Consider the following 14,594-nt stretch of genomic DNA (forward strand, 5'->3'; position numbering starts at 1 on the left):
ATATCCAAAACTAGCATCCATGAAGAATAATTTTAACTTTGACAACTTTTCCCCCTTCCAATTAACACAAATTCCCCAGGACCATCTAAGTATAAAGATGTACTTCTCATTCTCATCCTCCAATATGTGAAGTATGGTAACATCATTCTCATACCTTTTAAGCAGTGCTCGATGATCGATATTTATATTGTTTAGTTATGTAAAAAAAATTTAGCCAAAACGTGTTTTATTTAATATTTATTAATTATTATAATAATTAATAAATACTAAATAAAATAAATTCTGACTGTTTTTTTATTTTTTTAGTATTATCGCTTCTAAAATTTCAACTCATAATTACATCTTTAATATTTGATAGTCAATTAAGAGACAAGACAGGGATAATACTTTACAAAAATATATTTAAAATTAAATATATTTATTTCATGTTCTAACTACCAAACACACTATTTTAATAATAAGAACAAAGATCACCTTATCCAATCAACCCTGTCTCGTCTCTCCTATTACACAACACCTTAATTATTAAAAGAGAATATTATATATTCTTAAAACATATTTAATACATACTATATAAGCAATTTCCACAATTTTTCCAAAAAAGCAATTGCAATAATTAACTCTACAATGCTCATCTATAATGTTAAAAATTGAAAAAAATAATAAATAAATAATTACAAATATTGATATTTGGTTAGATAAAAGTCAATATAAACGAGTTTCACTAATATAATGATCAAATCAATAAAATATGACTCATCGTTAAAAATCCTTACTAATTAAATAGATTTTAATTATGTATTTATTATATTTTCTATTAATAGTTTAAAATTTTAAAAAATAACTTGTTAATAAGATTAACTATTTTTTAATATTATAAAATATAAAAAGTCAAAAAATACTAACTTATTTGTTACTTTTAATAGTTAAATTATATTATAAAAAAGAGTAAAGTGACAAATAAATTTTTTAAAAATTTATATTTTGAACATATTAATCCCTAAAAAAATACTAATAAAGTGATAACAAACATGGACAAATTAGTTTAAATTAAGATCTTCTTTATTATAGAGGCTAATTTAAAGTTAGTGTGTCTACATATGTTATCCTAAAAAAATTTATTGATATTTTTTAAAGAAAATATAAATCTTTAGTAGTTTATTTGTTATTTTACTGTATAAAAAAATACTAAAATACCTAATTTTTTAAAGATGAAAATTTAGTTACAGTTAACTTCATATGAAATTAATAACTAAAGTTTATTAAATAATCTGATAGATTTAATTAAATTATTATTTAACAATTTTTAACTATCAACTTCACATGAATTTAACTACACGGAAATTTTGACATTTTTCAAAACACATTAGCCAGAAATAAGAAAATTAACCAGATTCATTTTGTTTTGGTGTGGTGGATAAGCCCAATTGGAGGCCCATGTTATTGTATACTATTATTGGAAGAAGGTGGCACCGAAACTATAATCTATTTGTGCATAGTGAGGGGCTTGTGGGTTTGAAGAGCGAACCTTTATACTCCAAACGAGTGAGCCACGTGGTGGGTTCCAGATCTGGAAGATCGCATTTGATTCCATCTCTCTCTCCTCTCTCTTCTCTCAGCTTTTGATTTTCTCCACCTCACTCCACAATCCAATGCCTCTCACACCCGCCACGTCATCGTCCTACGTGGACTTCCCCAGCCACTCAAGCCTTCATTTTGTCCACGTCATCACCTCCCCTCCCTTCCCTCAGAATAATATCTTCTCCCTCTCTCTCTCCCTCTCCCTCTCTTTCTCTCTCAACACTCTTTCTCTCTCTAAGCAAAAAAAAAAAAAAAAACTTTTAAGCCTTCGCTATTTCTCTGCCAGTCAAGTATTTTTCCACACACAAACACCGCGCAAAAGCATTTTTCGGTTTTCGCAGAATAACGGAGGAGGAGAAAAGAGGAAGAAGAAAATTTACGGAAGAGAGGTTGTTGCATCTGATAAATGTTAGAACCTCGTTTGCTTGCTGAATTTGTTTATTTCTTTAATTTTTATTTTCTGTCTTTTGATATTTAAAACTAGATTTGGAGCTTTGACCATTATTTAATTTGTGTTTTGTTTCTATTTGGATTTGGAACTTTGATTTTTCCAAGTTGCTGAATCGAGCTTTGCGAGAAAATGGAGGTTTGGTTCTCCACGGTGAAGCTTTGAAGGTCTGTTCCGTCACGCTACATCTGTAATTCACTTTACTATGATTGATTCTTAGCTAGCTTTTGTGTATGGAAAAGAATAATCATAAAAGGAAAAAGAAAATAATGAAGAGAAATTTTATTTTAGATTGTAATTCTGAATTTGTGATACTAAGACATAGAAGCTTTATTGCTATATCTGGATTTGTGTATTCTGTTTTCTAGTTATTTTTTTTTCATAGGATAGAAGATGCTTGTCAGATATTTGGTGGTCCTTCTTCTTGTTGTTGTTATTTATTAATCTATTTATTACTATTATTTATTAATTAATCTATTGTTGGATCTTCCATTTTTCCTGCCTTGGAGTGCATCCGACTCCATGTTAATAGGTGGATAAAAATTACTGTAAAGTAAAAGAAAGGGAAAGAGAAAACAAAGAAGAAGGTATTGTAGATTATGGTTTATGGAACTTGTGGTATGTTTTGTCTTGATGAATATGCCATTGACTGTTTGAATTTCTGAAGTCCCTGCTGATGTCTCCCTGTAAAATAATATGTGACCAGTCTCACTATGCACGCATGTCATGTCAGATTTCGTCTGCAGTTTCTGTAGGAATGGTAAGTGAGTTTAATTGTCATATTCGTTTCTCAGGGTATCGTATGAATGGAAAGTAAAACTTTGTGCTGAGTCAGGACTCAGAAGCTTTGAGGGTTCTTTGATGCAGGAACAGGTTGTCGTTCCATTTCATTAATTTGCTTTGAAATTTTAGTTTTTGGGCTTTTGGTTTCTGTCTGGGGGCTGGAGTTTGGAGGTATGAATTTATTATACTTCTATGTTAACTTTCTTCCAAAGGACATTTATGTTTGTATAGTCAATTCAGGATTTTATTTTATATATTCTGTTAGCAGCTGCTGATATTACTGTTTGTGATATGTGTGATGTGTTTATACATATATTATTTTGTTTGAGCCTCTCTTGGGTGGAGTACCCCCAGGTATAGGGTATTCTGTCCTTCAGAACTGTGATGTTTGATAAAGTTTTGACTTGACTGATAACTATAGTTAATGTTTGCAGAAGTTGATAGTTGAAGTGCTTAGGATGTGGAGAATCCATGGGTGAATTGATGAGGGTATTGCGTTTGTGTAATCCTGTTAATTCTTCACCCATGTTTTTTGAGTGTGGTTGATATAGGGTGGTCCAATGAGCAATAATGTTGGGAAAAGAGGTCTGGCAGAACAAAATCATAAGTTTTTTGACAATAAGAGGCTCAATAATGGAGTAGTTAATGGAGAGCTGGGTTCTGGGTCATCAAATGATGATAACACAAGATTTAACAGGCAAACCAGGGATGGAAACAATGGGTTGCGGGGGCAAATTCAAGTCCATGACAGCATGCAGATTTCGCAACAACCACCTCAAGGACCAGTTATATGCTGGGAGAGATTTCTCCCTATAAGATCCATAAAAGTTCTGCTGGTGGAAGATGATGATTCAACACGCCATGTTGTCCGAGCTCTTTTACGAAATTGTAGTTATGAAGGTATTAATGTTGTCTGTTCCTATTTGTGGTTAATCGTTCCTTGGCACTGGAGTCCATTTCTGTCCACTTGTAACTCCAACATGATCGAGACACAAAAACAACACAAACATGACTTTATTATCCATTCCAATTTTACTAGGGGGAAAAAATTGATACTCTTTAGCTTTGTTTTGCCGAAGTCAGATGCTCAACTGCTAAGTATCAGCTCCTGAGAAAACAACTTATAGCTTACATGTTTCCTTAGTGAACTGAGAGATAGTTGTGGATATTATATTGAAACTTGATAGCCTATACATAATGTACTTAGTACTCCTTGTGTCTGGAAAATTCAAATTTAAAATGTGAGGATAATACTCCCTAGTTTCCAGTGCAAGGATTAGTTTCAATCAATTTTTTTGCATGTAAAAACTGTTAATAAATGGAAAGACTCCTTGGGGTGGTTTTCATAACATGTTTAACATTTTGGTCTTGATGTAAGCTTAGTTTTCTTTCTTTTAAGGAAAAGTGCTTGAACAATGAAGGCGATAATTCTTAAAACAGTTTTTTCTTTATCTATGGTATTTACAGTCACTGCTGTGTCCAATGGTCTTCAAGCATGGAAAATCCTGGAAGATCCAGGAAATCACATTGATCTTGTCCTTACAGAGGTAGCTATACCGATTTTATCTGGAATAGGTCTTTTGTGCAAGATCATGAACCACAAAACACTGAAAAATATTCCCGTGATTAGTAAGTCCCATTCCAAACTTATACTTTATATCAAAACTTAAGTATGTGTTTTTGGTAATTATTTTTCATCTGGTGTTTTGCTTTCCATACACGTTGAAATGCAGTGATGTCATCTCAAGATTCTATGGGCATAGCGTTTAAGTGTTTGTCAAAAGGTGCAGTTGACTTTTTAGTGAAACCTATTCGGAGGAATGAACTTAGAAACCTCTGGCAGCACGTTTGGAGAAGATGCCACAGTGTGAGATGCTTTACATTTCTTTTATGTAGAGATTGATGTATCAAAAAAGCTGTAGATATATAGTCATGTAAAACCTATCTAATTTGCACGTGATCCCAGTTTATATTATGGATCATATGTTGACGAGCTTGAATATCCAACTATTCTGCTCACCGTTTAATAATATCATCCTCAACTGATCTAAGGATTTACTAGACATATATTTATTCCTTTATAAAGAAGCAGTAATGAATTAATGTAGCTTACCTTATTTCTGTGACAAGATAATTATCTGTGGGTCTTTTCACTGATAACTTAGATATCAAAGTTTATTTGTCAAAATGATTTTCACTTCTAAACTTGGATTAACATGCTTCCTCAGTCTAGTGGTAGTGGGAGCGAAAGTGGGACACATAACAGAAAATCTGCCAAGACAAGAAGTAACGATGCCTCAGAAAATAATAGTGACAGCAGTGATGAGAATGATTGTGGAAGTAGAGGCTTGACTGTTCGAGATGGAAGTGACAATGGAAGTGGCACTCAGGTATTGGACAACTCTCATACTTAAATAGATGTGTTTTGAAAGAAAAAACTTTTCTATCTGAAGGTAAACCTATAGCAGTATCCAGTCTCAATAAACCTGTTTATTCATGAAAAAAAAAATAATTCAGAAATTTTATTACAAGAGAAGGAAAGAGTGCAAAAGAGGATAAGATTTCCGTACAAAGAAACCCAAAACAGGCAAAATACAAAAGATAAACCTTGCAAAAATGCATCCCAATCCATTTATATGTTATATGACAACATGCTCAAAAGCTCAATTACCACAATTGAACTTATCCGTTTGTGTGCATGCCAATCCCTATGTGGTAATGTGCAATATATGCCACTATTTAGAGCATTTGGTTCTAGTGCAATTTATGCACCTTTATTGTTAATTTTCAGATAAACAAGTTTTATGGGATAAAATTACACGTCTAGCCTCTATTTAGTGTAAAATCTCATTATTTTTTTTAGAGGACTTTCCCACTCCGACATGTTAAGAGCCAAAATATACAATAAGAGAAAAGGAATTGAACTGGATAAATTCAATTGTAGTAAATTTTGGTGCCTGGGAAACAGGTTTAAAGTTTCTAGAGTTGTATGGGTGTAGAAGGTCTGTAACTATGTACTATGACAGATCAAAATTATGGGGTGTATTTGAGCAGGTTTAAAGTTTCTAGTGGAAGGGCGGCAAGTTTTGTTTCAAATGTGTATGGGAGTGTTTTATTTGGTGGGGATGGTGGGAGGGTTGAGAGTGCCCCCCCTCTTGAAACATTGAGTTTTAGAGACCCACCAAAATTTGGGACCATAGCTTTCACCCTTATTAAATATACATATAAAAAAGTACACTCATAATATAAAAGGGTTAGTATTGGAGGGAAAAAAACAATTATACTTTTTTTTCCACTATTACCTTCCCCAATAACTGACCATTGCATTCCATTATTGATCCTCTTCCACCCTTTTTTGAACTCCCAAACATAGCCAAAGAGTCTAAATTTTTATTTTTGGTAGTTAACCTGAATGATCAATAAAGAAGGCATGAATACAGGGTATCTTTCATTGATCAAGTCCATTAACCATTACAACAAGCGTCATTGAACTGTCTTATTATCCATAAACTTATCATTTCTTTGTCTAAAATCTATTGATTAATGCTCTAAATGTTGGAGGCACTAGGGATATGATGCCATGGTTCATGCTCTTAGGTGTTTCATAAGTTCCTCTAAAAATAAAATATTGAATTTCATAAGTGGATATAACATTTCATATTGATATGTCAATAAGACTTCTTTGATGACTTGTCGGTGATTGTTCCAAAATGAATAAACAAGTAATATTTTTTCTAGGGATTCGTAAATTGTGAGTTCTTATTTAATGATTTAATTTTCATGTAAATACCCAAAAAATCATATTAACATTCCTATTTTATGTAGAGTTCATGGACCAAGTGTCTAGTTCAAGTTGGCAGTTCTCATCCAGTTTCACCTCATAAGCAATTGATTGATGCCCCTGATAGCACGTGTGCCGAAGTGATGCATACAAAGCCTGAAAAAGCTAGTAGTAGGTGGATGCATGCAACAGAAAAAGAGTGCCATGAACTGGTTGACCATCTTGGTATGAATTGATAGTATATATTTTATCACATATCTATCTAAATTTGCATACTTTACCCAAATAAACCTCTTGGTCACTTTACAGATAATGTTGCAATGGGTAAAGATTTAGCTATGGGAATAACTTTGAATGTGCAACTAGAGCATGCACCCAAGGAGTTGTCTAGCAATCCTTCGGGTAAAGGGATAAATATTATGTCTGATGTAGATGGTAAGCAACTCAATAAGGGACATAGTAATGTCTGTGAAAAAGGACAACTGGATTTCAACAGTGATAAAAACAGGCCTCGGGAAAATCATGCTATGAATGTTGTTGATGTTACTGATAGCAGCAGTCCGCAGGCTGAAAGCAGAGACTTGAATACTCCAAATGGATTTTCCGGTTTCTCACAAACTAAAGCAAGTTGTTCCTTTAAACAGCATCCTTCCCTTGAACTGACTTTGAAAAGACTTGGAGAAGCAAGAGATACTAAAATTGTCACAAGTGATGAATGCAATATTTTGAGACATTCAGATCTGTCGGCATTCTCAAAGTAAGAGGAAATCTTCTAGCATGATTACCTTATGGCTTATGAGTATAAATATTTATACTGGTTAGTACTTAATAATGTGTTTCTCTTTTTTCCTTTTGCAGATATAATACTGCTTCTTCTGCTAACCAGGTGATGTTTTGTGGCCCTTAAACAGCAGGAACCATATATATTTGAGAGAAATTAAGGGTGCATCTGGTTTGTGTTTTCATATTCTCTCTTCAAGGAGAGAAAACTGGAGGTGAAAACAGAAAACAGGATTTTATTGTTTTCATTGTTTTTTCTTTTTCCTTAACAAAATTTTGAAAACAGAAAACACTGAAAATGAAACATAAAGCAAACACATCCTAAGGTTTTTGTATTGCATATGCATATTTCTGCCCAATTTCCAGTCATATCGTGGATTTATGTGGTTATTGCTATACTCCTTGATATGTGTCAGATATGATGTGCAATTATGTCTAACCAACAAGGAGCAGGATAGTGAAAGAATAACTGAATTATCATAATAGTTCTCACATACAGGATTAAGAAAGGATAAACATGCTGTGACTCTTAGTACTTAATAGTTGGTTGGCTAGTAAATGCCAGTAGGGTTGCTGGAGAATAGTGTCCAGCTCCAAACCTCTATCCTAGTGCGAACCTTATGTTATCTGTTCTTTTTATCAGGCTCAAACTGGAAATGTTGGAAGCTGTTCACCACTTGACAATAGCTTAGCTGCACCAAATGCAGAGACATTACACAACTTTCCATCTCATTCAAACAGCACTCCTCCAAATCAGCAGTCTAATGGGAGCAACAACACCAATGACATGGCCTCCACTAATGCATGTCTTGGGACCAAACCTGAAACTTTGGACAAAAAGCCAGAATCTGCAAGAGGGATTGGCTCTTTTAATTCTTCCGCATTGCAAACTGTGCAGCACAATAGTATCACTTCATCTCAAAAGAAAATTTCTGCCCAAGGAGAATATGCAGAAATTGTTAAAGGACAAGTGGAATGCTCTGAACAAGGATTACAACTCCAGCAAAATCACTATCAAATTCATCATTACAATCACATCGCTCACAAAGCTGCTCTAGATCTCCGGTCAGGTCATGATGATCCCTCAATGAAAGGCTCCTCCAAGGCTGCCCAGCAATGTGTATCATCAAATGTCTTTGGTGGGCCAGCAGAAAGTAATGCTGCAAATTTTGGCATAGATGGAAATGCGGTTGAGAGTGATCATGGGAGCAATGGACAGGATGCATGCAGCAACACCTTGACAGTTACAACTATGAATGTGGAAAACGGTCATGTAGCAAGTGGGAGCAATGGAGGATGTTGCAATGATAGGAAAAACATTGGGAATGGTGCAGATGAAGAAAGAATGGCGTTGAGAGAGGCTGCCTTGACAAAATTTCGTCAGAAGAGAAAAGAAAGATGCTTTGAGAAGAAGGTGATTTATTCCTAATTACATCGTCCATAATATATCTGTTATATGCTGAAATCTTTGTAGCCTGCAGAATTTTCGAGTATAAGGATTTTTTTCTTGCGCTGCTCATCTTGTAATTCCTAGTTGGATTGATGGCTCATGGAAGTCCCACCAAGATGGAAGATGCTGTTAATAAGATCTACTTGTTTGAAAGAGTCTGATCCTATTATGATAATATCCTGTATGAAAATTTCATATGCCTCGGTTATGTTTACCATTGACAAGAGCTGTTATCTGGCTCTTCACCTGGCTTGGTGAAAACGTTTGGATTATGTAAATTTTCACTTGAACAGATCCATTCTGTATTGCCATGGACATTATCTCTCTGTGGCCTAATGTTCTACTCTCCATTCTGCATATTTTAAATTTCAGCTAATTTTTTCAAATTATTTCTGCCTTATTTACCCTTAAGATATCTTCGTAAAATTTATTTTCGTTGCAAGATGTGCTGTTCATGTTCAGGTCAATGACATGATCTCATTATTACTAGGTGCATACGTTTTATATGCTAACATAAATTTGACTTGTTTCTATGTTCTGGAATTGCCCTTTACTCTTTCCAGGTTCGATACCACAGCCGGAAAAAGCTAGCCGAACAGCGGCCACGAATCCGTGGACAATTTGTTCGACGGATAGCGTATGTTGCCACATTCTTGAATTCATTTAATCTTTTTCTCTTTTTTACGCATCTTTATTGTAGTGCTGGGCTAACTTCTGTCCATTCTTTTTCTCCCTTCAGGTCTGACCCCAAAGAAGAAAAAGATATAGAAAGCAACAACATGGATTCAAGCGATGCTCTCCAATGACAACAGCTGAGCCCACAAGATGCTTCTTGTTATTTAACTGATTTCGTTCGAGTAGCTGCCTCTAGCTTCAAGCTATCAAAACTAGCCACTTACACGCTCAACTCCAAAGATTTGTGAAGGTTTGTGCTAGAAAAATCTGTGAGTAGGTCTACCTTTGTTGTGTGAGAGACACCTTTATTAATTTGAGACCTGAAGACATTGCTCTATATTCTATTTATTATGTCTGTGAAACTTGTAAAAACTCCAATGGACCCATGGAAGTGGTTGCCTTTGGACAGGTTAACCTCTGATGAAATAAATTTTATCATGTTAGCGTGCATTCTCTGTGGCTAACTGTTATTCTAGAGAGTAGAGACCCACTTCTGAGTTAGGTTTTGTGGAAGTGGAATTAGTTAAAGTTTAGTTATGGTGGTTGAAAACGAAATGGGAGAGGGTTTACCTTGCCATGTGTTCATGACTAGGAAGCGCGTGAGGTTCAGGGGAATGTCTCAATCATGTGCATGTGTGTGAATTACACGTAAGGCAAATGTGTCAAACCTCAAAAACCAAGTCCATTTCATGTCTCAAGTTTCAACCATGTTCACATTCATCCAAATGAAAGAAAATCTAACTCTTCTAGATTGTCTTCAAATGGCAAAACTCCTCTTTTAAATTTTTACTATTTTTAAAAAAGCTGACATACAAACAAGCCAATAATAAATTATGTTATTCAGTGTTTGGTTCATGTCCTCTGACTCTGACAGATAAGAGACAGAAATGTAAAATTTGGGGGGTTTTATTTTCTTTTAAAGAGAGAAACACACAAAAAAATAGAATTGTCTTCGTTTGAAAATAGAGGTTCAATGATTAAATCGATTTTTTTTTTATATTACAAATTTACAATTGAACTGTTTCTTAAATATAAATCAGTTATTTCGTGAACCGTAATATGACACGTATAAGTCATTGAACTTATATTTTTTTATTTGAATACTCAAAATTTCGGTTTTTTATTTTGAAAATACAAAAACTATCATAAAGACAATTCTAAGTTTTAGTCCATATTTTATTTTCTTTCAAACATTTGAACTAAACGATACCTATAGCTCCTAGCAAGGATTGTTTTAGTTTGAATCCCTGTATGTTCAATCATTTTCTTATGATACTCGGAAATGTCATGTCACCGCTCTCAATTTGCTGGTTGGAAAGCAACAGAGAGGGTTCCTTCCTTCCTTCCTTTTTCCATTCTTCTCTGGATTGGATTCTAAAATGATTAAAAGCAAGTTGTTAGATCCAATTGGTTTCGTTGAAGCATTGGGGACCACACTACAAACCAATGCTATTTTGCTTCATTAGCCGACCTAATGATGCCTAGCTACCTACCTATATATGTTTGTAGCTCATCAACTTCCTTGGAGTTTAGCACTTGCTAGTCATAAATGATGTCTCACCTCTGAACCATAGCAGATTTATAGTAGTACATTCTCAGGGCACAAACATTCTTATTGGTTATTAAGCACTTGCCCATATTCCATGTACCTACGTCCATCGAAAGAGGGGCATCATCTCTTGTTGGGAATCCAGTTGCATTGCTATAATACCCCTACGGCCCTACATAGGGAATAAAACGAGTAAATTGGATCATTTTTTTGGGGGCAACACAAGAAGTAGGTCATTGCTTTATCCCTATTGCATTTTATTTTTGTTCAATCTTGTTATATATTTTTTCAAAAGTATTATGTATATATTAAAAAATAGCTATTAAATTAGATGTTATGTATTTGTGTATAGATTAATATTTTGTTTAATTTATTTTTAATGTGAATTTTATATTTTAATATATATTTTATATGAACAATTGATTTGATAGCTAATTTTTAGTGTGCTGATATTTTTTATATTAGATATTATTTTGATATTAGTATTCTTTAGTAATTAATATATTTTTGTTTTATTAAACATATTACTAATGACAACTATATTTTATATTGATATCAGAAATGATTAATATATGAATAGTATCATTATGTTGAGTTTGAAAATGGATATTTAACTCTCATCTTTCTTTCTTTTACCATCTTTGTTTTTTGTTCAAAAAAAATAAAGTGTTCGAATTGACATGGTTATACTATGTTTAAGTAACATAGTTAGGGTAAAACACTAAAATGTGTGATTCAAAGTGGGCTAGCTAGTAATAGAGGTACCTTCTTTCTTTCTTCTTTCTTTGACCCTAAACTAAACAAAGGTCCATACCCTCCATCGTGGAGCACATGCACTTTTTCATTGATTAGCCATATTGGCGCTACCATTAAAATGATGGTGGATTGGAGAATCCCTTCACTAAATCGAGTACATAGCCAAAATACCATAGGACAAATAAAGTTCGTGCTTTGGCAACCCAAATAGGCACAGTTTCCACTTTTCACTTCTGCTTTTTGTGGGGTTTCAAAGAAAAAAAGTTGCTTAAAGAAACCACAACCTCAAGCTACGAATATCTAACCAAGTTAATTGTGGAAGAAATACTTGAATCAATGGAACTTCAATTCGTTTACAAAATGATATAATGGTAAGAAGTTTGTACAAAGTTTGAGGTTCAAATACTATTTCTACCAATCTAATTAAGATGTTATGAAGTACTTGTGTATCTACCTTTTGTAAATTAAAATAAATAATAATAACGAATTTGAAATCAAATAAAATAGTATGTTATATTAAGATCAAAAGGTCGTGTATTCAATTTTTTTTTTATAAATTATATATATGATGAAAGATGTTTTGAAAACAAAATTATACCCAACTTTCGTCTATGTTTTCTTTATATATAATATAGATTTGTCATTTTAAAATGTTGATACATTTTTTTGCTAAGAACACGTAAATTAATAGAAGCGAATATTTCTCTCCATTTTCCATTCATATATCATATATCATATATGTGCTGTTAACCATTTGAAAATAGTACTCCATTTTCTTTACAGTTTGACATAAATAATTCTTAAATTTTCAGTGAGTTTAAGTGATTTTTACATTTATTTTATAATAAATTCTCAAAATTCTAAGGTAGGTAAACACTTTAGCCAAAAACATCTGTTAAGAAGCTTTTCAACTGTGACAAAATCTAAAAGTTAAAATATCTAACACAAACTCAGTTTATAAATAGTTTGAATCACGCGTTCTCCACGGGTCTCATTCTCCATCTCCCTATATTTAACATTCATATGAAAATTATAATAAAAAATATAAAAAAATAAAAAAAAACAAACTATAAAATATTAATATAAACACACAAACATATCTTATCTAAAATTATAAGTCTAAAAATATAACATAGTAAATCATAGTTTATAAAATAAAATCTTGAACAATAAGGTTAAAGTTTTTCAATGAGTGAAATTACTAAAAAATTCCTATATTAGAAATAAAATAAAGATTATTAAGTAAGTTCAAAAATTCGAAAAATTATTAGGGATGGGACGGGATCCCCGCTCGGATCCCCGCGCCTGTCTCGGAGGAATTTTGCTTCCCATCCCTACAAGAAAAATTTTTTACCATTAGAATCCCGAAATTCCTGCGAGAATCCCTACCTCCTAAAAATTTTTGACACCCCTATATTTAACATCTTTCATTTATCAATTTCATATAATAAAGATAATTGCATGCGAATATTTACCGTTTAAACTAATAATTCGAACATACACTATAATGCCATGTAAATTAAATGAAATTAAATTTGCTTTGTTCCACTAAGAGCTATAGTTGTAGTGAGGTGGAGACAGAAGATATGTGCATATTCGTCATCAACTTCCCTTGCATTGGCACAAATGGGATATGGATATCTCATAGGATCTCTCTTTTTTCAAAAGAATAATAAAGGTGGCTGGCTATATAGGCTTAGTGTGCTATAATAATACATTAATATTAAGTAATTTTCTAATACAAAAAAAAAAATATTAAGTAATTTTCTTCCTTAGTCAATTCGGTATCAATCAATGTTTACTTGAATAAAAGATTTGCTCCCCTATCAGCGTAAACTAAAAGGAACCTCTTGCGGACACATGTTCTAACAAAAAGCCAATTTTTAATAAGAAGAAAATGAATTTAATTTTAATTTTTAATAATATATTATAAAAAAGAGCTTTAGATTTTTATTCAAACAACTAAGTGTTCTTATTATAAAATTTAAAGATAAAAGAGTCGGTGGTTAAATTAAACACTGCCTCATATGGCAATATATTGCTTATACAGAAAAAACATATTTAATTTGCTAACATGGAATAAATTTTACAAATTTTTATTATCAAACAATCAAATACATTATAATCACAAGGAAATTTAGGTTATGATAGTTAAATTTCTTGTATTTCAAAATGTGAAGATAACTGTTTGGATAATTAAATATGATATTGACCTGTTTTTTAATATATTATTATTATTATTGTTATTACTATTATCAAATGATTTTAGAGAAAATGAATGCAATACACCAATTAACAGATATTATATCCATATCTATATATCCTTATTTTTTTAAAGTAAAAAAAAAAGTCAAATTTAAATGTCGTTTAGTTATATATAATAAAAACAAAGAGATAGAGAGAGAAAAAATATATCTACCATAAAAACAAAAAAACAAAAAATCCCTGACTCAAATGATTCAAAATCTTTAAACAATTTTATTCGGAACTAAATGATGTATAATTGTTAGGGGATATTCTCGTAAAGATGTGTCTTTTTATAAAAATATTTATGTGTTGTATTATTATTAAATGTATTAATGAATCGGTTATTTTTAAATTTTTTAATAAATTAAAATAAAACTGATATTTTTTTATAATAATAACAATAAACCCAATTTTTTAGGAATTTAATTGTATTTTTAAATTTTTAAAAATTTAAATGTCCGAAAAATAAAAAAGTCAGGGATATAATTATTTTTTTATCAAAAAATTTAAAATATTTAATTTAGATGGTATAATTTGATTGGAT

General features: G+C 32.2%; 1 protein-coding gene across 1 annotated transcript; it reads left to right on the forward strand.

The window, feature by feature from the left end:
• Nucleotides 1–1,776: 1,776 nt before the first annotated feature.
• Nucleotides 1,777–9,948, forward strand: LOC130968711 (two-component response regulator-like PRR37). The gene is made up of 12 exons (XM_057894121.1): nt 1,777–1,989; nt 2,137–2,196; nt 2,824–3,712; nt 4,280–4,441; nt 4,546–4,679; nt 5,041–5,202; nt 6,638–6,818; nt 6,903–7,350; nt 7,452–7,479; nt 8,017–8,787; nt 9,387–9,460; nt 9,563–9,948. Exons 3-12 carry the CDS (start codon nt 3,373–3,375, stop codon nt 9,627–9,629), a joined length of 2,367 nt encoding a protein of 788 aa, XP_057750104.1. The 5' UTR covers nt 1,777–1,989; nt 2,137–2,196; nt 2,824–3,372; the 3' UTR covers nt 9,630–9,948.
• The last annotated feature ends 4,646 nt before the right edge of the window (nt 9,949–14,594 follow it).

The sequence above is a fragment of the Arachis stenosperma genome, chromosome 3 (genome assembly GCF_014773155.1).
Source record: "Arachis stenosperma cultivar V10309 chromosome 3, arast.V10309.gnm1.PFL2, whole genome shotgun sequence".
Lineage (NCBI taxonomy): Eukaryota > Viridiplantae > Streptophyta > Magnoliopsida > Fabales > Fabaceae > Arachis > Arachis stenosperma.